General features: G+C 36.4%; 2 protein-coding genes across 2 annotated transcripts in view; one reads left to right on the plus strand and one right to left on the minus strand.

Annotated features, from left to right (window-relative positions):
- LOC139469527 (ubiquitin carboxyl-terminal hydrolase 7-like) overlaps positions 1-14305 on the minus strand; it is a 47485-nt gene extending 33180 nt beyond the window's left edge. The window contains exons 1-2 of the mRNA XM_071251717.1: positions 14006-14305; positions 5857-5955 (exon numbers count right to left, since the gene is read on the minus strand). Coding sequence (XP_071107818.1) covers positions 5857-5955; positions 14006-14090 — 184 coding nt within the window. The 5' untranslated portion in view covers positions 14091-14305. The remainder of the gene's footprint in view (positions 1-5856; positions 5956-14005) is intronic.
- Positions 14306-14546: 241 nt separating this feature from the next.
- Positions 14547-24726, plus strand: LOC139469529 (HUWE1-associated protein modifying stress responses-like). The gene is made up of 4 exons (XM_071251718.1): positions 14547-14860; positions 16762-16833; positions 21424-21714; positions 23254-24726. Exons 1-4 carry the CDS (start codon positions 14665-14667, stop codon positions 23457-23459), a joined length of 765 nt encoding a protein of 254 aa, XP_071107819.1. The 5' UTR covers positions 14547-14664; the 3' UTR covers positions 23460-24726.
- The last annotated feature ends 592 nt before the right edge of the window (positions 24727-25318 follow it).

Consider the following 25318-nt stretch of genomic DNA (forward strand, 5'->3'; position numbering starts at 1 on the left):
CGAGAAAAAATGTCACTCATAAACAATGGACAACGTCTGACAAAATGTCAGGTGGTCGGAAATGTTATTGGGAGCACATTATTGCCACTATTATATGAGACATGCATAACAGTAAAAGACAGCATACCAGTCCCCTATATGCCATCGTAGTCATGTTGGCAGAATAATCAATACACTCACCACAGGCTTTAATGTGCCATACAGCAATTTGTGCCTTATCATGCAAGCAAACAGCAAGGATGCAAACTCCATAGATTTTGGTTCAAAATACTCTGGAATCCATCATATTTTACAGTATTTGTCTAGTTTACATGGATCAATTTCAGACATTTTCTCTGTACTAAATGCCCAGGCAATTTATCTGAAGATACGACACCCTATGTTAACTGGGCCTGGCAAGATGGTCAACAATGCCTTCTTCCTTTGTACTTTAAGCCACTATACCAATCAACATTAGACCTTATGCATCCCTCTTCAATACTAATTATTTTAACTTAAACATTGTGTGAAATGCACTTCATCATACCATGTATGGAACAATGGTTAATTACATATATTACAAGTACTGCTGAAATGTAACCATTCAGTCTTACTGTAGGATATGCCCCGTATTTAACACTGTTTACACATGAGAATTCCTAGCCTACAACTTCATGTTACTGAATATCTAGCATTATAAACACTAAACACATTTTATTATTTAATACCTGAGAGCAATCAATGACCACTTTGCACATGTTAATATCATCTGCCAAATCCATCCACAAAGGCTGCAGACATGAGCAATTAACATTGCCATGGCCACATCATATCCTAGCAGTGCTCCAATAATGTAAGGCATTGTTACAACATTAAGATTAAGGTTATTGTCACAAAACTCTATAGGTATGTGATAAAACTGAATCGACCTTATTTGTGGCTCGAGTAGGGACATTGTAGGGCATGTATCGCCATTGCTGTGACAACAGTTGCTGTCTCCAACAGATACACTGATAAAAGCTAGTATTGATTTTTGTATGGCTCATTGGTTGGTTAAATCAGCTCTGTCAAATGATGACTATCACAACAAATTTCTGACAAAGTCTAATTATAGATCTAGTCATGTCCTTTCATATCATCAAATTAATCTGATATTCCATGTTTGAAGAATGGTGTCAAAACAAGCTACAAATATTCTTGCCCGGTATGACTCGTGTGTGCCAGCAGCAAAAATCAAAATGGCTGCAAGGATTGTCTTGCATTAATTTACAGATACTAAGAATGAATTCAATCACAGGTCCGTTTCCATTTCACCTTAGCATATTTGAGCTAAACATTGTAGATGCCTGAATGCAGTCTGCAGCTTTAGCCAAAGTGTAAAAGACCCATTTGGGTAATATTGCTTTAGTCTTGCAAGCTCAGCTAACAATATTAACATTAAAGTGAAATTACAAAAAAACTGACCAAACAATTAGCACAGAGTGAGGGGGTTAAGATTTTACTATTACTATACACATGGGCATTCAAGGTCCATTCAGGTGAGGTCAGGTGAAATTGGGTTTAATGTTGCGTTCAAGATTATTGCACTTATACATTGACGTGCTTGCATGTGTGTGTGTCTGTCTGTGTCTGTCTGTGTATGTCTGTGTGTGTCTGTGTGTGTCTGCTTGTACTAGTCCGGACTGATGCCGAATTATAGTGCTAGCACATTGAGGTACCATGCTGCAGTTTAACATGAATACCACACTCAGACACAGTATACTGATTCCAAGCCGATCAGTCCTTGTTAGTCCCTTAATGACGAGGCGCCAGACAGGGTATCAGCAAGTACCATCTTTTAACGTCTTTTGGTATGACACGTCTGGGGGATCGAACCCTGCACCTTCCGTTCTCCAGGCAGACGCTCTTCCACTAGACCAAGGAGGCGGTCCAAGGTTCATACAGATATGGAACACTAAAAAGCATTTTCAAGGCTGCCAACATACATTCTTAAGGCTTATATTTGATTAAATCCAGCATACTAGATATGTCGTATGACCCAAAAAGCAGTATGCAGAGATTATCCTAGAATTTTTTACCTATGAGACCCAATCTCATCTCAATCTCTCTACCCTGGTCCAAAAGCAATGAGATTTTTTGGCGTGTGATGAGATTTTGCTAATTTTCAGAGATATTTCGTTTTCACTCAGGGGAAACCGTATCTAATTTTCGGTACTTGTGACTCGAATAATGTTGCAATTGATGTTATAAGATTATATGAATATATCCTTGGATATCCTATTTTTTGAAAATAAATTATTCTACTGCGCATATTTAAAAATATTAGTATTTACGAAACATTACATTAGTACTTATACTTCTGTTGTTTGTCTACTTTAAGGGGAATTATTTGGGAGGACAATTATAGATCGTTTAGGAGGCATGTTTACCACCATCAGCTGTTCATTTCGTTGGCATGCAGGAGACAACAATCTGCAATTATCAAATTTTGACAATGTGTGTTTAGATCACAGGAACTCTTTATTGGTCAGTAAATAAAAATATATACCGCCTACTTACATAAACAGGGTATATATTTTTATTTACTGACCAATAACGAGTTCCTGTGGTCTAGATCGTAACTTCATATATTTAAAATGATGAAATGAAACAGCGACAGTTTGTTGGCAAAAAAATACATTACTTACATTCCAGTGCTTTCGCCAATTTTGCCGTCTTATTTCTGCTGTCTTGTGTCTCTGACCGTATCAAATTAAATCTTTTCAATGTGGATTTTTCAATTAATTAGAAGTGACAGTTCAGTATACGACGAGTATTGCTCCAGGTTCGCCCTTTTGTTTAAATAGCAACAATTAAGTCACAGTTTTCAAGTTTTATGGACAACACTGGAAGTAAACGTATTGTAGTATATTCTAAAAAATCTAAATCCAACTTGCTGTTTGGCCACTAGAAATAGTTCAAAATTTGTAATTCACGCTCAGTGACCATATTTGCACGAGGGTATGTTAATGAAAACTTGAGTGCCATCTTATCTAAAGACTAGGTGAATCTCATCTGAAATACGATCGTTTGTATATCATTATGGAGAAAGAGCTGTAGGTATATTCATTTAGTTTTTGTTTTGTGGTATTTCCAAAATCTAAATTTGCTTGTGTTATAAAAGTTTACCCTTGATTGCCTTACCTGTACGTCTTCAATTTCGGCTAGGATTTAAGTTTTTAAAAATAATTTTAATGACTTGGTGTTGTAGATCATGGAATAGGATTTTCGGGTGCTACCAAAGTGTATTTATTATAAAAACAAACACTCATTTTGCCAATCAGTGAGAAAAAAATGTTACGCGCTCCACCATTGTCAGCTGATGCAAAGCTCCATGCAGTGATATAGGAATCGGTTCTGCACTGTAAGAGATAGCATGCAGTGTTGCGATTATGCAAATCGCTGTTTCGATTGACAACTTTTGACAACAGAATAAACTACCGTGTAAGTTTTTTCTTGACATTTTTAGGTATGGTAGATAATTTATTCAATACAACATTTTCGATTTTGGTAGGTGAAAATGAAATTGTCAATGTAGATAAAACTATTGAAAGATGTACGTGATTTTCAATCGCGCTGACTGAATGTTGATGCGATATCTACGACAACTGTGGGAGAATATCACAGAATCGTGGCCTAAGCCAATCCCTATATGACATCACACATTTTCAGACAACATTTATTTTCCACCCAACAAAAAAATAAATTAAGTCTGTCATGAATTCTTCAGGGTCTTTGGCACACAAATCTATCACTGTGATAAATGTCACTTAAACATCTTTGGGACATATTTTTGTGTGTTTTAATAGTGTGATTAAGAAGTATATGTCAATTTGTACAAATTCAAGGCTTTTCAAGCTAATTTGGTGATTTTCAAGGCTTTTCAAAGTTCACACTAAAAATCAAGGATTTTCAAGCCTGTGAAACCTTGGGCATTAGATAATGGATTGAAAATCAAATATTGCATCCCACATGTATTGACAGCATAAACTGGTATGTCAACTTGGAGATATGTATCATCATACAGAAAGTCAATATTTCATGGCGGAGATTCTCAACTATACCTATCATGATTATCAATTTATCTCAAAACTCAATTACTGCAACTTGTGTCATTATCAATACACTGACGCAGTTGTTATACGTCATTGAAGGTTACTGGTTTACACATGTATTAAAATAACTGGCAAAAAAAATGTTGGTTTTACTCTAAAGATAAGTAATATTTTTATCAAACCACTAAAAATGTCATACTTTGCATTTTGCTTGATACTGCTATGATGACATGACTCCCAATGCATTCATAATAGACACCTTATATACAGGAAACGGCTGCAAACATAATTTCTTTTTTCCAACAGGAAGATGTTATACATGAATTTTGAAAAATGCAATAAGGCGAGACCAATTTAATTGCTAGGATTACGGATCCGGCGACACCATTTTCCCGCCAAATCGGAAAAATAATAATGAAATTCTATCATTTTTAAAAAAAATATTCTACCCAACATCTGACATCGATCGAAAAGCCTTGTTGTGAATACATGTTAGGGGAAGTAACTCTAGTTTTAAACTAAAGTTCCTTACGCAAATGTGTTCATTGGTCGTTCCACACAAACATAGCCAATCGAATGCGTACTCTCAATTACAAGTGTTTCCCGCACGTGCACAGCGGGTATTGAATATGCCGGGACCATGTTGTAGGACATGGGGTGTTAGTTTGGGTGTTTTAATCTGGTGTCTTTCGACAATGTCAGCAAAGTATTTCAGCGTAAGCGTTCTGAAGGGTAGTGCGTGCTTATCAAAGCGAATCATGGAAAGTCCACTGGATGACAGTTGGTGATTTGGCGACGAAAGTCGTATCGTCAATCACCGATTGAGATGGACTTTCTATTCAAGAGGTGCATGCAACAGAATCTAAGGTTGGTTCCTACGGGAATATTGTCGAACTTACAACACCTATACAAGTTTTAGCAGACTTTGGACTAAATTATGTGACAGTGGTGGCAAAATCGAGAATAAAGAAGGGCTATTTAATTTGAGTGCATTCCACATGTTAGCATAACACTTCAGCCATGAGTGTTACCTGATCGTTTAACACGATAAAGTTATACTGGACAGAGTATTTCAAGTACTTGTATGTGCCAAATGTATATCTATTTTGAAGCCAAGTGCTGTTTTTGAATTTCAGTGTATTTCACTTCGTTTATATATTTTTAAAATACAATAAAACTTTAATAAGTTAAAAGCTTGTTGTTGAAGTCTACCTGCTTGTGGAAAACTGCCAAAAGATACCTGTAAACCCTGGTCATCAGTAAGGAGTGTCATTAGATAAAGGGTCTATAGTGCATTGCTTGCAACATGCGTGGTGGGTAATACCATTTGCCTCATGGTGATATAATGGGCAAAAAAGGACCATTCACACGATCTCATCACCCCTAAATATTTTCTAATCAAAATTATATGATTCATGAGCAGTGTTCAATTAAAGAAAATGAAACATACAGGGGTGAAAGTTGCGAAATTTTGACAAGCCAGACAGGCAGGCCATTAACTTTGTTTCAGCAAGCTTTTCGTAATTTTGACTGGCCATGGGCCAGCTGTTAAATCGACCCCTAATTGGTATTTCATATTGTGGTATACAGGCATACATACCATCACTACCTTGCACCTCTAACTAGCAGTTCTGTCAAAACTCTTTGTCTGAATTTACTCGATCACCCTCTACAAAACTGTATATTTTGGGTAAAAACTGTGCATTATACACAAGACAGTATAGTAAAGATAACTTGTCATGATGTGATCAATATATACACAACAAAAACATGTAGTTCCTACCTTCTTCCATCTCTTCTTCTTGGTTCGTGGCCCCCATTTCCTGCACGTCGCCATTGACCACCCCACCATTGCTGTCTGTCCCACCATGCTGACTGTCGTCTGAAAACGTAAACATAAGTCAAATACAAGACAAATAATATGTCACAACAATCTGACAAAATCTCTACTGATACAAGGGGAACTCTCAGCCTCATGTGTGCTTGCTGCGTGACTGCAGGCTGTAAATAATCAAGTCCGGACCAGACAATCCAGTGATTCATATTTGGAACAATGATCCACGTTGTCGGAATAGGATGACAAGCTATGAACCAAGTCACTGAGTCTGACTACCTTGTCCATTTGGTCGCGTCTCATGACCAGCATAGGTTGCTGAGGACCTGTTCTAACATGGAATCTCTACAGGGTCATTCGTATGTAGTCTTAGTCGAATAAGGTTTTCTCAGCCACTGGTGGGTAGTCTGAGATCTCTGAACATTCAGGAATGTCAGGAAAGACATAGTCAGAGCTACAGATAAGCAGCATATTTGCATGAAATATGGATACAACACCACTTTGAGAGGTATTTCAATTATACCAAGGCATGTAAGTTAATGTCTGAGGAAAGTGTGAAGAGACAGGTCTGAGACATTCACAACTTTGGTTAAAACCATCAGCACGGTTATTATACTGTCAAACCATCCGAGGAACATAATCAGAGCAAATCTGGAATTCAAACCCATTATCATAGGATCCTGGCATGCCTAAGGGATGTAACTTTGCACAGAGAATTGTGGCATCTTAGACAAGAAGGGTCACATGTGCTATCCTATCAGGTATTAAGAAAATCTTGTGACGGAACTAATAAGAAACATGTAGTATGCAAGCATGGACAGGCAAAGTTGGATTCAAATGAAAGCCTCCTGAAATAGGCCTGATCGTGTTGGGACTATTAAAGTGTACTTAGCATGGTTAAGTTGTACATGAACCTTCAACAACAATACATTGTAACAGGCAACACATTTTTGTCTCTGTTAGGTGTATCAATGCTTTTAAACATTTTTTTACCTGTACTTGTACTCATAATCTGTTGAGTACAGCTTTTAATTTGGCATGTCATGCGAAATTAGTAAGTTTAAAATATGAACGATATATAATGTAGATTTTCTAATATCTCTGATATACACTTGCAATGGGAAAAATTTGAAAGTTTGAAAAATAACACCTCATTGTCATAAGGACATTGTTGGTTTGTTGTTTAACACTGCATTCTGCAATATTCCAGCTATATGACAGCGGTCTGTAAGTAATCGAGTCCTGACCAGACAATCGTGAGCATCAATCCACGCAATTGGGGCACAATGACATTAGCGATCCAAACAATGTTTCGATATGGCTTTTCTCTCAAATGCCATGTTATGAACTGCTGCAACAACATCCCATTTCATACACAATTAAGTCTCAACAACATGAGATTGGCATGTTTCTCAAAGGTACTCATTCTAGAAATTAGAATGTGGCTTTGTCATAGAATCATATTTCAGAGGATTTATCAAAAGCTGACATGTCATAGCATTTGTTTCTGAAATATGCTGCAACCATGTGTAGTGGCAAAGCCAGGTTTGTTGAAAAGTTCTCAACCTGTCCTGGTCTTCACTTTCCTGTAACTGTCAGGTGCAACATGTGAAACATTCTGTTAATTGCTAAAACGTAACTTGTGGTCAGTGATTCTGCATCAGTAACCTGTGTTTTGTGGTCATTCGAAGCAGAAACATTGTTGTCATTATCAGAAGACGACTTTGGCAGTTTTGACAATGAATAGAAATCTAAAACTGATCTATCACAGAACCTCTTCCAGTCATCTGCTCTTGGTATGTCCTGTTCGGTTATGGTTTATTAGTTTCATAAAGAACCAATGAAAATCGTTCATATGACTGCTATTAGGTCTGTGTATCGGCACAAAAATAATAAATCAAAATGCTTCCCTTCAAAATTGATTGACAAAACATTTTCAAAACTAAGGAGGACACACTGAGAGATCATATAAAACGTTAAACACTATGCATGGGGTACTGTTAGGCTCCTTAGCGACACACACACGTAAGGCTTTTCTCTCAAACGTCATATTATGTACTGCAGCAACAATATGTTGTATTGTTTGATAAAGTGTATAATGGTATACAGGTAGTATGACTATTAGCAGTCCTAACATCTAAAGTTGCAAAAATGTGTAAGCTAGATTCTGATTGGACCATCTTGGACTTTCAGCCAATCAAAAGTGTCGATATTTAAGTAAGACGCACCAAAAAGGGAAATTAACATTTACAAAAATCCAAACAGCTCTGCAAGTGATCATGGTGATGCAAAATATGTTTGAGACGGACCTCATGACCAACTGATAGTAAGTTTTATGTGTCAATCAATATATCATTGCTGGAATGCCACAAGTCTGCTGTCTCAGCAGAACACTGCACAGCATAGAACTGTTGGAAGTAAAGAGGAACAAGAAGACATCCATATGCCCATATCCTTACAATTGTAAATTTAATAGTTTTGATTTCAGTAAAAATGAAGGGCATGACCTAACCATGCTATCCATGTGCAAAGCTTCATTGAAAAATAATAACCTGACCCTAATTTGAATTAGTTGCCTTATAAATGCAAAAGATAACAATTCCAGAGCACTAAAAAGGCACCAATTCAACACTTGCTGTGTATGTAAACAAACTTTCACAATGACATTTGAAACGGTTCATAAAATATGCTCTTGAAACAAACCCTACCTTCATTTGAGGAAATTAAAAAAATAAAATTGTGATGGTGCTTTTCAAACTTGACGACATATTTGATCACTAAATGATATATATATAAAAATGTCATCTACAGTGGTTTCTGAGAAATTGGAAGTACTCTGTGCCATGTTCAAAAGACGAAATAAAAGCCATAACTTGTTGATGGTTCTCAAACTCAAGATATTTATCCCATAATACAGTGCTTGTAAAAATTTGTCAGTGGTCCAATGGACTAGCTCCTAGAATAATTTTCTGGTCCTGTTGGATCTCTAATAGACACAATGGTGCTGACCCAGAAGGGTTTTACATGGTATTACTTCATTCTTATACTAAAACCTCAATGTTTACACAATGGCAGTAATATAAGACAAGTTAATGCTGGTTAACTTCAGAGGTTTAATTGTTGGCCAAAGGTCAAGTCTTCACCTTTTCCCAGATAAAGCAATACCTCAGACTGACTAGCTCCTTCCTGTGTTCCCAGATACTTTATCATGATCATACAAGTGAGCGTGCGTCATTAGAATGAGACACCAATCAAGAAGGTAACCACTATACCATGCAGGGTTGTTTAGGCTGCTGGTTTTGCTTAGAGTTTAGAGTCAATCTGTGGCTGATTTTAAGTCTTACTAACTTAAGTTACTGCACTTTATTCATCCCCAAATAACAATTGACCACCAGACCACTATTTATATGCTCTAACTGGCCCTTAAGAAAATATGTTAGATTCGGATCAGTGGACCAGCGACAGTGTCAAACACTGACAATGATGTATCCTGTATGCAAAATGTTATTTTTGTATATATAGCGGTTTCATGGTAAATCTGCACGTGGGGGTACAGTGCACCATGTCACAATATCATGATCACATTATGCAAGAGCCATAACTCTTTCAAATAGAAATTTGCTATAATGGGTTTTGAACTCGATCAACATATGTATTCCATAATGATCTATGCAAAATGTCATCCTTGTACCCACGGCTGTTTCACAAACACTTATCCCCATTGACGTTGGACAGAGCCCAAACTGCTATCCCCATCTCCACTTCATGTGGGGGATAAAAACAGGACTAGTCGAATAAGTGAGTGAACATTGAAATGTAAACAATAAGCCTGCATCACACAAATCTGTGACGGAAATCATGAGCAATGATCAACACCATCGGGGTATGATGATAGACAATCAGCTAAATAACAGCGTCTTCATAAGCTCCTACAAGACTAGTTGACATGGGATCTACCAACCTATTGGAATCAAATAACAAGTAGACATAAAATTATCTTCATCTTTATAAGAAGCATCATACTCTCCATATGTCCTAATGCCAGTGTGTTCTGGCTTAATCTTGCAGATCTGCTTTAGTTTCTTTAGATACAAGGTAGGACATGTCGGTAATTAATATGATAGGACCACCACACTGACTTTCTTTTTGTCAAGACTTGCAACATGGGGAACTAAAGTTGTTTTTAGCTTTCTAGAAACGACAGCATGATTTCTTTTGAAATGCTAAATCATTCTTAATGAGGAGATAAACACTATTTTCAAATTTGTACATGTTTTCCAGGTGGAAAAAGATGTAACATATATCAAAATTCAAACTAATCCAAAGTATAATTGACTAGTGAACAAAACAATTTTCTTAACTCCTGTGATCCTTCAGCATGATCAGATGACCATGACAATATGTACGTCAGTGATTGGTCCTCCAGCACATTGCATCCAATCGTCCCATAGGTCTCTAATGATGTGTCAGTATGTAATGGGACCATGCGTTATAACTTGACAGATCTTTTTGACAGCTTCCATTTGCTTTCAGTGGGGAAAAGTAATAGAATCAAACAACATTGATTGTTATTGGGACGCTGATTGAATTAGACACCCTTGGGTTTCATGGGGAAAAGAAACTCATGTACTGCAAGTCAGAAAATGTCCTTTGGAGTGTAAAGCAGAAGCAATGGCAAACAGAGAATAACTCACGACAATGTTAATTTAAAAGCATTGAAGTCATTTAAGAAAAGATACATTTGAGATGCTAACTTCGGAAATTAGAAATATCTAGGACAATTGAGGTTTGACAAGGAATACCTGATTAGCTGTGTATTTGCATACAATATGCAAACCAACATCTTCTTGCTTACAAACAAAAATATGCCCCAAGAGAATAACAACACAGTGTGTTATTACCCAATGTAGCTTTTACATCATGCATACCTGTATTTCTTTACAGATCTTTGTTTACTGATCATATGCAGGCATCACATATATACATGAACTCTATTACAGCGAATCATGGGGAATAACACCCAAAAAAGCGTTATGTATTGCTTATTATAACTGAAAACATGTATATCGCTGGTGAGAACTTATGAGACATGCGGCAGCTCATGATAATTACAAAAAACAAATTAGAAGTAACATGGAACATTTCCCGCAGATTACATTTGAAAAAAAAAAATCTATGATATTAAACAAGTGGTATAAACAGTCTACATTTGTCTTTGTCTCTGTTTACACACATGCAATCTAGAGTTATTTAGAATTTCAAAAACTATCAAATATGGAAGCACAATACTGTCTCTAGGGTCTCATTTGTATCACCAATTACAAAATGCAGTATATTTTCAGCCAATGACTAAACAAAACAGACTGGAAAAGGTTTGCTTTAGTTCAGATATACAAAATTAAAACATTGTTTTTGTGCCTGAAGTGATTGTAAATGTACATTATTTGCTACTCCTCACACTTCCTCGTGCATTTCTCTTGACGGCTTGAAGACCTGAAGCTTTATGGATGATAACTTTTCTCATTTCTCAATAAAATGCTACTTCTTGTATTAAGACTTCAAAAAAGTATTTAAGTTTAATTCAGTGTTTGACACACCTTACCGATGCAAGGGTGTTAACTGACTTTAAAAGTCCAGTTTCAACCCTTGCCGAACTAGGCTGGAGTTACATTTTGGCTGGACTAACAAGTCTATACACAGTCCAATCAAAATTGTGTAACGACCTAGACATCCGGTTTGTAATCAACAGGGCTTTCAACGCGCAGACTTCGGCTGACTGCAGGATTTGCAAAGCATGTGTACCGCCAACTGTGTGTCAACAGATATTTTTCAAGGTGCTTCGCAGGGTAAGACCCTGTTTTATCATAATATGAATCTTGATTATTGATCAGATCGTCTTGACTGGGTGCCGCCATTTTGTTTGAAGCAAATGCAAGTGATATGAGAGATGGAATCTGATTGGTCAATAGAAGGGACTTAGAATTGACAGCTTGTAATAGCCACTGGTGACGCTACCATCCAGTCTTCTAAATTCCAGCCTAGTTCGGAAAGGATGGAAACTGGACTTTTATAGTCAGTTAACGCCCTTGCATTGTGAAGATGTGTTTTGCACTGTCCAAAATTTGTGAGTGCTCCACAAGACCAGCACATAGAAAAACCTACTGCTCCTGTTGGAGCTATACTAGACACAATGGTGCTGACCAAAAAATATTTTTAATCACAGATATTCTGTCATGTTCATGAAAGCGAGCGTGTGTAACTAGAATGAGAAAACAGTCAAGAAGGTAAGCACCATACCATGCAGGGTGTTTAGGTCACTGGTTTAGCTTACAGTTTAATTCAATCTTATCACTGATTTCAATTGTGCCGTACAAACTTAAATTACTGTGTTCATCCCCGAAATAACACTACAACCACTGAACCAGCAGTAATTAAATCTTACTGGTCCTTAAGGAAATATACTAGACTCAGACCAGCTGACGAGTGTGAGTGTCGAATATCCAAATAGGCAAACATAAAAATGTGTGCAATGAGTCCAAAATACAAACAGGTGTGCATTTTTGACACTCACTTGGGAACTGGTGTTAATGCAATCAGTAAGTATTGGTTATTTCTTAATTTTACAACTACATTGTTTATCTGAATTGTTATGAATATATTTAGGCACACAGAAATCAAAGACTTGGGTTACACACTGCCACAAGTCTATAAGTCCCAAGACTAGCGAACAAGTGGAAATACAGCTGGGCAAGTTGTTTTCTCACAAAATGTAGTTATTTTACATAAACCACTAGTCCAAAATGAGCGATCAAGTAGTTGATCATGTGAAAATGTGTTTATCTCTGTGTGCTGATAAAATTGAGTTGATTTTGATCATACCAAAAGTGGGAATGAAAACAGTGGAAATTTTACCAATGTACCAGCTACTGTCATGGCCTAAACAGCATGTGTCAGGTGCACCTCTTCATGTCTCTGGCATCACATTTACCGTATACGACGTAATAAACGCCCCGCTCTAATAAGCACACACAGCGACATTTGCTAGATATTGGCTGGTGAAAAATCCAAGACTTATTTATTCCCATATAATACGCACTTGTGTGTTATATGCACCCTTGATTATGGGCATTTAAATTCAGAAAAATATATCTGTCGTACATAAAAATTTAGGCTGTCAGCATAAACCACGAAATTTATCTTTCAACTCTCTTTTTTCCACCAAAATAATATTCTAATAAGAGGCCCCTATTTCTAATTTTGAGAGCACTCTGGATGCTAATTACGTCGAATACAGTATTTTTAATTTATCCTAATTACCAAGAATCCTCTTTATTGGTCCTGTGACCAGTGAAATACAAGTTATCTCTACAAAGCCAAAACATGGATATTAACTTGAATTGGAAGGTTATGAGTACTTGGGAATTTTTACTGACTTTTGCTGCAGTCTTGTGTCCGAATATCGGCCTCAAAGCACTGCTAGATAAACGTGTGTTAGCAAAAATTAACTCCATATCAAGTAAAAATTCATTCTGGAATAACAACATGATAATGTTATGAATCATAACCTAGGCCTAGAATCTACAACTGGGACAACTGTTACAATTTATGCTCAATTGTTTATCATACGACAGTTTTATTGCTCTTGTCAAGTAGTGGTAGACCATAAATATTAGGAAAATTAGGAATATTAGTATATGTCAGCAATTCTGTGGGATTTTATTTAAAAACATCAGTTATGTTTCTCACTGTAAACAAAAACAGACAGTTCATGTGTCACTTTTCATTCTGGTTGCTAATTTATGCAGTTGTTGTGGGGCAGTTGCTCACTGAACCACAATATCCTACTCAGGAAAGAATCTAATTGTCTTCTCTAATGTTAGTAATATTCAAAACCAATCAACAACGATTAATACAAATAAACATGTGACAATTCACTTGTAAAACTAGTCGGCATCATTTGCCGCCAGGAAAATGCATGTTGGAGTAAACATTTGGCTTCATGGGTCACGTTGTCAGCTCATGTTTCAGACATAGTCTGCCACTCGCGTTTACAGTAACATCTTTTACATATATAAAATAACCATTATCAAAAACCGACCCTCCTTTTGGTCTGTGTCCATTTCCTCATGATCGACTTGATTCTCCTCCTTGTCATTTACATGGTTCATTGTGCTGTTGTTCATATCATTAGGAGAAGTGACCGTACGTTGGCGATCTCGCCCTGTGATCGGAGGACTTCTTTGTGAGACGGTCACTTTCACGTGTTTGCTTGCGATTCGCCCAATGTCTGCAGATTTTACCCCTTCGGCGGGGAAAACTGCTATACTCCAAAAACAGTGAAAATTTTGATTAAAATCCACAGTGATGCACCCGGCTCCTAACAAAAATAAACAAGATGGCCGCCTCGTGCGGGAAGTCTGGGATCGCAGATATTTAAACGACTTGGAGCAAAATTAACTTACCGTCGGCTGGTGTTACTTTTGCAGTCATGATACAGAACAACCTCTAAACCAGCCTTAATATGCACTGTTAAGACTTATTCAAGGGCCAAGGAAGAGATTTTTGGTTCCGTGCTACTTCGGCTATTTTCGTCAAATTTGCAGTGTCACTGCGCGTGCGCGTAAATTAGTTCCGGTGTTACGAGAAGGCTGATTGTCTAGGCGGACTCGACATTTCAATCAAGTTTTGTTGAGCTTTATTTTGTCGTATTCGTATTTCCATGACAAAGATCAGGTTAGGGACTTAGTTAAGTTTATAATGAATCCAGAGGAACACCAGGATTCGGAACAACCAGCCGAAAATTGGCTAAGTAACTTTGAGGACCAGTGTCTGGACGATCTTGAATCGGAACCAAACATGGAGGATAGGCTACAGGCTGAGAAAGAATACGCAGTTAAAAAATTATGGTTGACATTTCAAAATTCTGCTACTGCTATTGCTCAACTGTATAAAGGTAATTATGAAGACATATGACCCAAAAAATGAAACTCGATTCATGTCAGTTCTCCAAAAAGAACAAATAATGGGAGCTGGCCTGAAATCTCCTTATCATATTGGGTTGATTAATTTGTGCTCTTTGCAAGGCTCTAGTTGTTGGTCTCTCTAAACGTGCAGCAGTGGGTGTTCAGTGCATGATGTGGTAAAGTTTATTCCTATTAATGTTCTTGTAACATGTATTAATTTTATTGTGATCTTTTTCTTGATACAGAGAACCAACTGGTGAACTTGAGGGATGGGCTAAATATTAACATGATTAAACATGTGTTTTGAACAAATCAGAAATAAACAAGATTTCATTAAGCATGTTAAGTTGGTGATGAGTGTTGGAGAATTAATCAACATACTTTCACAACTTTATGCGTGACTAATTCTTGCCTGAATTGTTAAAACTATAACATGCCACTGGATTGAAGTGTGATACCATGCAATCTGCATGGTCTGTTAGAAAGTTGAGCTTGGGGTTTATGCCTTGGCAATTGGTATTGTATTTATAATATATGCAATGTATGGACCTAAAAAATGTTGAACCTTAGATCCGCAAAGTACAATTCAATTCAGATTTTTAGGTAACTCACATATATAATTCTACCAGTTACGTCATTTGCCCCTCAGTTGGTTAACATTATTAATACTTTTGAACTGTGGTTGCAAGGCACATATTCCATCCTTGGTAATACTTAATAGTCACATGGATTATAAACAAATGGACATAAGTTGTTAAAACCTGATTGCTTGTTTTCTGTTGTTGCAATGCCATGCCAAACACTTCGAGGTAAATTTTATAACTCACTGCATTCAATCGTGTGAAGTACTCCAGATAATATGTTTAAGATATGGAAAATAAAGTTAATTTAAACAATATTCCTTACTGATCAAATGCAGGCATTGCACTTATAAACTTGACTTGACCGAATATTGCACACAATCAATACCAAATGGGACGTTAGACATGTATATAGCTGAAATGTGGATCAATTGACTATTAGTATTAGGATAAACTACCAAACCAGTGCAAAAAATGCCATATTTTAGCACATACCGATAGTCATTGATTTAAAAATACCCATGAGAGTAAAAATATATGTTGATAATTTAACAAAATTGAAATACCCAAGATTACATAGTAAATACTCAATGGATCAAAAAGTTATCTAAAACAGTTAATGAAACATGACAGTTCTGCTTTTTTTTGTCAAATGAAGAAAACCAAAACTTTTTTTGGATAACAAAGTGTAATGCACAGCAGGGATAAAAGACAGTCTGTACTATGTGAATTAAGTGAAAAGTTGTTTTAGAGTAAACTGTACAACACACTTTTTCCATTGGTAATTTTATGCCCGGGAATTTTTACATTTGAAACTTAGGGCTGACATTGTTGGTTCCAAATGAAATTTCAGGGAATTGAATGTTCGATAACAGATATTGTTTTCCTTCTAATTGTACTATTGTAGGCCACAATGCCTTTTGAAGACCACAGTATGAAATCTCACTCACTAGATCATATTAATAGAAATAACTGTTTTGGGGCTGTCAATACCAATTGTATGTTTTATTGTATATGTATACCAACAAAATAGAATTGTTTGTGAGTCAGTTCCATAGAAATGTTGTAATGATATCATTATCACAATGACTTTTGATTTGGGTTCAAATAGAATTTCTGTTGCAATGCTATCAGTTTCATAGATTGTTATCTTTATCAGGGTAGGAACTAAACTCAAAATCTTCAGTAGCCCGAGTCAAGATAAAATATCCTTGTAATGTTAAAACAATGGGGAAATTTGTACTAGCCTGCAGAAATGGGCTTGTGTTAAATTCTAACCCAGTTTATTCTTTTAAATTTCTGTGTTTCAGATCGTCAACAAGGGCTTTCAATGTGGGTACCATTTCAGAATGCTGCAATATCTGTAACTAGTTTATATAAAGGTAAGTTCAACACTTTTTCCTGAATTGATGAATGGTTCAAAGAAGAGCCCCAGGGTACCTTCCAGACTATTTAATCGTGCTGATGACAACTAAAATAACTAATGTTCTATCAATCTGAACTAGTTTTCAATGCTTCAATATTGCTACAAATTGGGACTGAATAAAACCGACACAAAATGTAAACATTTTGTCTCTTTTGAGCAGGACTAGCTGCAAACTCTAAGGACCAGGGAAATATGGTTTACACAAGTCGAAAAATATACAACCAATTTCTAAGGATGGTATCATTGAAAATTAGTTGCTTATGTGTGATCTTCTTGATCCCCCAAAACAAAGGTCATTGTTCATGCTCTCGGCCACAGGTATGCTTGTCCAGGATCCACTATTTAGTAATTTTACAGACAGTCATATGACAAGAGTTTTGCTGACTCGGGCACAAAACAGCAGATTCACTCACTCAGAACCTTCGATTTTTTTCTGCTTATTTTCTCTTTATTCCCAATCCTAACATATTCTGACTACACATCATTATCATTTTGGTTGTTTATTTGGCTTGGGGATGGGGTTTGTACACACAAGACAACCCAGACTGTTCCAGACATCCCATGACCTATACTACTAGAGCTCAAGATAAGCTGGGTGTTTGTGTAAAATCTGCATTATATCAACTGAAATACACAGACAAATCAATTCATAATGTTTCAAATATGCAACAAAAACTATAAATATGCCATTGAAATAAAATTAATGCATATGTTATGGATGAAACATTTGGTATATTACAACTGTTAGATAAAATGATTGTGTATCAGCCGATTGCCAAATACACTTACCCACAGTTACATTCGGAAAAGCTTCTGCGACAAACTTACTGATGGATGCCAATTGAAAAACACATTGTGCCGTGTCAGTGTACATGTTGTATCTTAATTAGTCACTGTTGGTAATTAAAACAATAGAAGTCAAGAAACAGGTGGGTAAAAAAATTTGAATGCCCTGTAAAACTTGTGTGTATACCCAATCAAAATCAAACCCCTGGGTAAAATACCCAAATAGCCCAAATATTATCTATAGCTCTGTGACATTATTAAGTGTATCCATTATCTATTGGTCTTCTCATAATTTGTGTGGACTAAATACTAATTGTTTATCTCAAATGTCATACTTAATTTTGTCTTGATGTGTTTGCTGCCAAACACATGCATGTTTTATTTCATTTTGCAGCGAGCTATTATACCTCTTAAATATGGAATGTATGTTGGGTGATACCATATTTTCTTGTGTATGGTGGGCACTTGAATATATATTTCTTGCTATTTGAGCATTGTGCAGTCAAAGACTCCATCATCTGGCTTCAGGTGAATGAACATGCAGGAGGTAACTCTTGGTCAAAGTAAATGAGAAATTTGTAATAAAATATATCGCTAGACATGATGATTTACCAGTTTAATTGTATTTCTTGTTATGCTAGACATTGTCCAATATATGCAGAGATTAACATCACTTTGTGTATTTGTCTTGATAACTAAGCCAGGAAATAGCAAATCAATCATCTGTACACACATTTTCTCCCAATCTACGGGTGATTCAGTTGATAAATACTCAATGATATAATTCGTAAGAATTTTGATGCAATGATCGTAAGAGATAGTATCAAGGAATGATATATTCAAGTGTCTTGTTAGTTTAGTTGGAGCATTAATTATGTGTATTTAAATTAATAATAACTATAAGCATAGCGCCAACCCTTTGGGACAGCTGATAGCTGTTGCCGCTTATTTTATTTACATATATAACAATTTAACCAGTCACTAGAGGTGTAACGATATGGGAGGGTCGCGATACGATACATATCGCGATACAGGGGTTGCGATACGATACGTATCACGATACAGTGTTTACTGGTACAAGCTAAGCTAAGTTGATGTCTTTCTGCTCTCTAAAAGATGTGACAAGTACAGTTGAAGAAGATATAAGGTGTTTATTTACTGTTATAGCAAATTATCAGCAATACAGTATGTTTTACTGAAACAACAAACTGGCTTTGAAACTGTTAAACGTATTTCATGTTTAAAAGTACCATATTTTCTTGAGTTTAGTGCGCACCAATGTATAATGCGCACCCACCTCTAGCGGGTTCAATATTTTTGAAAAAAAAGAAATTTGAATATTATGCGCAGAAAAAAAATAAACCGTACCCCTTCAGCTAAGTCGGGAAAACAAACGGGTGATGAGAAACTTTGTCAGTACAAATTCGAAATTTGAGATAAAAAATCACCAGACATGGTTTAAATTGTATTTTTTGTTCTGCTAGGCATTGTTTTATATCCAGGGATTAAGACTACCGTGTGTATTTTCTCGTAAACTAAGCCGGACACAGCAATCAGCTGTACACACGTTTTCTTGGAATCTACTGGTGATTCGGTCAAGACACACCCAATGATATAACTTTATAGGATTTTAATGCAAGGATCGGCAAAAGTTGTATCTGAAACTATCTTGTTAATTTAGATGCAGCTATTACTAAACATATTTAAAATAATAATAACCCTAAGCGAAGCAGCTGATCGCTATTGCAGGGTATTATTTTTTACATGGAACCAGTCTCACCAGTCACCGTCAAGGCTTCCGTGCACGTGATCGCGAGAATTACATGTTGACATAGAATCGTCCAACAAAAACAAATATGACTTTTAGCGAATCAAAGTATGGCATTTATGATATATGTATTCATTCTCTGTCAACTAAAGTTCGTTTCAAGGCGTCAATAGCGGTAATCTGACCGTGGTTGCTGTTAATAATATAACGGTGAGTTGTGCAATCTTCCGATCGCTTCACACACGATTTCGCCGAAATTAATTAAAACAATATTAAAAGGAATTTTGAATAAAATTAATGAAATAAGTTACAAGCATAAGTTGGTTTCAAGGTATCGATAGCAGTAATCTGATTGTTGTTGCTGTAAATAATGGTGAGTTTGTACAATCTGGCCCAATAAGTTCACAAGTTCATTGAAATTTATGTAAACATATAACAAACAGATTGCAAACATAATTTCTGATATACAATGAACACTTTTTATTTCTAGATGGTGTAACAACAGGATTAATTTGCATAATTCATTATGGCTGTTGGTATGCTATTTCTGTTGACATGCAGATGTGTGTTTGTGGAGAAAATATATGTAAATTTATGGGAACCATTGAGAGTACACCTTTGTTTACGTTAATCCACGATATCATAAAGGAAATCGCAAGGCATGACTACACAGTAATATTTGTTAATGAAAATTTGTTATTGTTTGAAATTCAAGATGAAAGGATAAATGTTTTACTCAACTGCAATCGTTTCTAAGTAATGTTGAATTTATGGTCGCTTGCAGTTATCAATGGCCCTTACAATTTGTAAACATGGGACTGTAGGCACATGAAGAAAATTTCCTTCGCAATAAACTGATTTTCTCCCAATTTATTATGTGTACTCTATTTTTATTGGTATTGCCTCCAATAACGGTAGGGGCGGTTGGGTAGCCTAGTGGTTAAAGCGTTCTCTCGTTCGATTCCCAACGTGGGTTCAATGTATGGAGCCCATTTCTGGTGTCCCCTGCCGTGATATTACTGGAATATTGCTAAAAGCGGTGTAAAACCATACTTACTCACTCACTCACTCACTCACTCACTCACTCACTCCAATAACGGTAACATGAATTATAATGATAATGTTTATGCTGTTGTAAAATGAAGGTCGTTTTGGCTTTCCGATATAATGAATTCCTTTTCATTATGTCATAGAAATTGTTCATCACTTTCAAATATGTGATGCTATTCTTATGATTATGCAAATATCATGTTCCCAGTCATTCCTTTTTGTTGATAGATAATGATAAATAACACTCCCCATGAGATTAGACTTGTGTCGACTATCTACAGTGGAGCTGTGCCACCTAAAGCTCCTTCAGTTTATGGAAGCCCCCTGTGCGGTCTTCCCTGAATATCTCCTGTATCTAGCTTCATGAGTTCAAAATTGATATCCACATGGTGTCCTTATCTGCTTGTAGGTTCCTGTGCTTATAAACAACGAATATATTTTCCTACTATGCTAGACAGTGTTCAAAATTATGGGGTCCTGGGGTTCTTGAGGCTTGCTCCGGCTATAGTATTTATATGTAGGGTCACCACTAACCTCAACTATTCCACAGTAGGTATATGACAAGGACAACTTGATTTTCATGCTTACTTTTAACATTTTCAATTATCCTTTATTGCATCGAGATGGTTCCATCCTGTCTGTACTTTTTACTGCCTTTATCTAGAAACAAGTAAACATAACATGGTAATAGTAACACACTTTGGGTTTTGTAATGGAATGTAGTATAGACAATGATAGAAATATCAAAATTACTGACACTTATTCCTTAATCCTTCAAATTACTGTTCTGAAACAATGAAAATGCATAATCAACTTACTCGAAGTCCACCTCAATCATTGTGCTCCACATATGGTATTTTATTTTCTTGTATCTGACACTTAAGGAAATACAAATGTGTACTTGCTCAGCGTGAATTGTATGAACTTGCTCTCTGATTCCAGATAGTGTTGATACTGTGAGGAACTGTATAGATATGGGCGTCCAGTGTGGCCGCCAACATAAAACCAGAGATATTATTGCTTGGGCAAAGAAAAAACGCCGGCACATTAGAAGAGAAGAACTGTTGGCCTTCCTCTGTGGCAAGAACCCTCCCCCTCGTAATAGACTAGGTGCTTCCCAGAGTCGCCCCCCTTCTCGTGTTGGCCTTGACCTTGCTGCTCCTTGTCTGCCAGCAGATGAAAAGGCCATTGATAATGACTTAGAGGCTTTCAGGGAGGCTATTGCTTTGCAAGGTAAAGTATTTACAATTGTTTGATTGGAATGTGTGTATGAATTTGTTTGATCGAGAATTTTGAATGTAAATTTTATTAATGAGAAGACCATATTGACCTCCTAACCAACAATTTTACTGTACATTATATTATGATTGCATTATGGTGCTGGTCTGTGAGTACAGCCTTAATAATTCGCAAGTCCGCCAGCTTGATACTCCTAAGATGTGCTGAAGACAGCTAAACATCCAGTGATGGTAGCAGTCCTCATTGACTAGCAGCATTTGAGTGCTATAATTCTGAACCAATGCTCAATGATTCAGTTTTGCTACAAAATGAAACTGAATAAAACTAACAGAAAATGTAAACATTGTAGACATTTTTATCTTGTTCAAGTTGGACACCCTGAGGACTAGTGAAATAAGGTTTGCACTAATCCCCTGGACAAGTCTGAATAGTCACTCGTCCTGTAGTCCTTGCCAAACTGCCCAATGGTTAACATGGTTAAGGTATCATAAGGACTAGTAGAAATATGCCCTTTTAAGGCTTTTGATATATGTTATTATAAAAACTAGTGGTCTAAAACTGTTAGTTTCTATTGCTGGAATCATATACCTTACTTTCCAACATCTCTACTCTGATACAATACCTGTCTGTGTGAAGGTCCATAGCTCGCATCGGGTAAATTTCTAATCAACCAATCAAAGTTTTGGTTTCTACTTATTTAGTGAGCAAAGCATTCAGACAAGCATATCTGATTTCTGTATGGAAAAAAGAATATAATTGTGGAGATCCTATTGCAAATAATATTGCCACACTATGATGTTGTTGTGGATATTTTATACATCTTGTCATATCTGAGCGCCATTACATCAACAGCCAGAAGGGTATACAATGGAGGGTATTTTTGTGTTCTGCGGCAGTTTTCGTGTGCAAAGATCAAAACCCTCTCATCAAGGTGCTAAAGAAATGAAGCCAAATTGTTTTAGAAAGCTCCCATCTGATTTGATTTTAGAACCAACACATCAGTGTTGATCCGTGACTGGGGCCTTGCGGGATTCCTGCAACATTTCTTTGCATGACGCAGTTAAAATACAACAACGCGTCCGGCTGGGTACACCAAGCTTTTCACCTTCACTTACCTCAATTTAATTTTAATCTGAAAGGTTGTGTATTATTAGTAAACATTGCAGTCAAACAGCACCGTGTTTTTTAAACCAAATGTGTCCGCCATGTTTTAGATTACTATAGTGATATTTTTTACCAATTGTACACAAGCTTACAATTAACAACAGCAGGACTGCACTGAATATTATTTCGCGACCAAGGACCCTAGGTTTATGGAGGCTACGAACAACATGAACATCCTTCATTTTGATTGGCGGTCAAAGTTTGCTGAGGGTCACCCAGATGCGACCTTCTATGGAGGTGTCCAGAGGGATTGTATCAGAGTAAAATGAATAGATCTGATTTTAACAAGGTTGCCTTCTTTCTTGTATAAGAGTAAATGAATATGTTATTGTTTCATGATGTATGATATATATTTTTTTATTTCTATAGGTCTGAATGGAGCTATGTCAAACATTAGTGTTGGATACAACCTACCCCACAATGCAGGGGCACAAGCTATGAATTCACTGCCTAGAAATAACATTGAAGAACTTAACCGATTTATTCATGATGAATTCTCGAGGAACAGAAAGAGGACGTCTTCACCTGATGTAATAATGGACTCGCCGTCAAGAAAACGCTCTCGTCTGATTTGATGTGCATGATCAGTTAACTAACAAAATGAAAAACGCTTTTCTTTCCTGTGCTGCAGAAGTTGCCAAAAGATTCAAGTGCACATTTGTAAAAAGCAGCTTTCATGTTGAAAGTGTAACTTGTTCCTGTGGCACCACAACGTCACATCCTCAGCCAGTGGCACTTCCGAGACTCCAATATGAACTCATGAAAAGCATTGTGTTTGGAGTGCTTCTCCTTGTTGTTTTCTTCTTCTTCTGTCCCCAGTTGCCTGCCTTGTATCTGTATGTGATGAGGAAGGACTCAGCTGTCTGTCTATATATACACCATGAATTGTGTATGATTGTGTCTAGCATTCCTGGGATGATCCAGATCCAAGGGGGATAACTACAGCTAACTAAATGGGTCTGGGTGTGGGCAGGGATAGTATTCTCTGTCTGTAAATTCCATGTCTTCTTCCTTTGTTTCATCCTAGGTTTTTATGAACAATGAAATAATGTTTGGATAATATGATTATTTTGGATTTAATCATTTTGTATGTACATTGTTGGTTGTCTTAATGTCGCTTATAACAGTGTCAAAAGGGGCTTTATGAGCTCGCCTTGAATGAACAGTGCTAAACGCTAAAGTGATAAGATCACATATTGTATGAAATTTAACACTTATTTATGTTACTTTAATTACCATATTTAATTTTGAAGTATTTCTATTTTATGACAATTTAGAAGTCACTTTATATGAAGTTTAAATCATTTGGGAAAATGTAGTTCTAGTATTTTGGTTAGTTTCCTGTTCAAGATATTGACTAAACTGTCAACAAAAACCATTTGTACAGTGTTTATTATTTACTCATTTTAAATGTTTTAATCTGTTATGTATGTTAATTATAGCCTTGTAGAATCATATAAACCATTTTATTGTTGCAATCTAGATCTTATCACTTAAAGCTTATTCATGCTCATCATGGAATATAGAAACTTTGTATGATGATGTGGTTGCATTCATGACCTAGAATATATTTATTTGTAGTGTATTGATGATTGATTCCTACGTCAGTATATCAAGAGTTACACAGAATTATAGGAGGTGTCATCTGCCAGTCCAGGCTCGGTTGGAGTGTCAGTGCAGTGATCATGCACAGGTCTCATGTGAAAGTCTTATGCTTACACAAGTAATTTAAGGTAGTCGTTTAGGCACAAAAAAATACATGAGTATTTTGTTGAGTTAACTAGTATGGTTAAAGGCAGAATATAAAATCAGTTATTATGAATAAACAGCAACTATATTTTATGTTGTTTTGTGTTCTTTTGTGAAATTTGCACATTGGTGAAGACAGGACTGTGATTTGAGTTTGTGATACAGAGTTTTGATGAAAAACCTCAGGGTGTGAAATAAGAAGGATGCTTAACTGTCCTTTGACAAGTGAACTGGTGCTGAAGACTACAGATGCTTGTCTTGAATAGTATCAACACAATGTTTCAGTTTGTGTATTGCGATTTGGATTCAATCAACCTACTGCTTTACTTGTCGTCTCAAATTGTTTAAATGAAATTGCCCTCCATGAATATGAGTGATAAGTATAACCATGCATTATCCACTTCAAGAGCAGCTATCTTATAACACAGGCCAAACACTGTACTACAGTTAGATGTACAATGAGATATTCAGTCTGAATACAGGCTAAACACTGTACTACAGTTAGATGAAGGAATGACTATGTATTCTGTCTAAATACAGGCTAAACACTGTACTACACTTAGATGAAGGAATGACTATGTATCCTGTCTAAATACAAGGTAAACACTGTACTACAGTTAGATGAAGGAAGGACGAGGTATCCTGTCTAAAAACAGGCTAAACACTGTACTACACTTAGATGAAG

The sequence above is a fragment of the Haliotis cracherodii genome, unplaced genomic scaffold (assembly GCF_022045235.1).
Source record: "Haliotis cracherodii isolate W230 unplaced genomic scaffold, xgHalCrac1.p SCAF_2, whole genome shotgun sequence".
NCBI classification, from domain to species: domain Eukaryota; kingdom Metazoa; phylum Mollusca; class Gastropoda; order Lepetellida; family Haliotidae; genus Haliotis; species Haliotis cracherodii.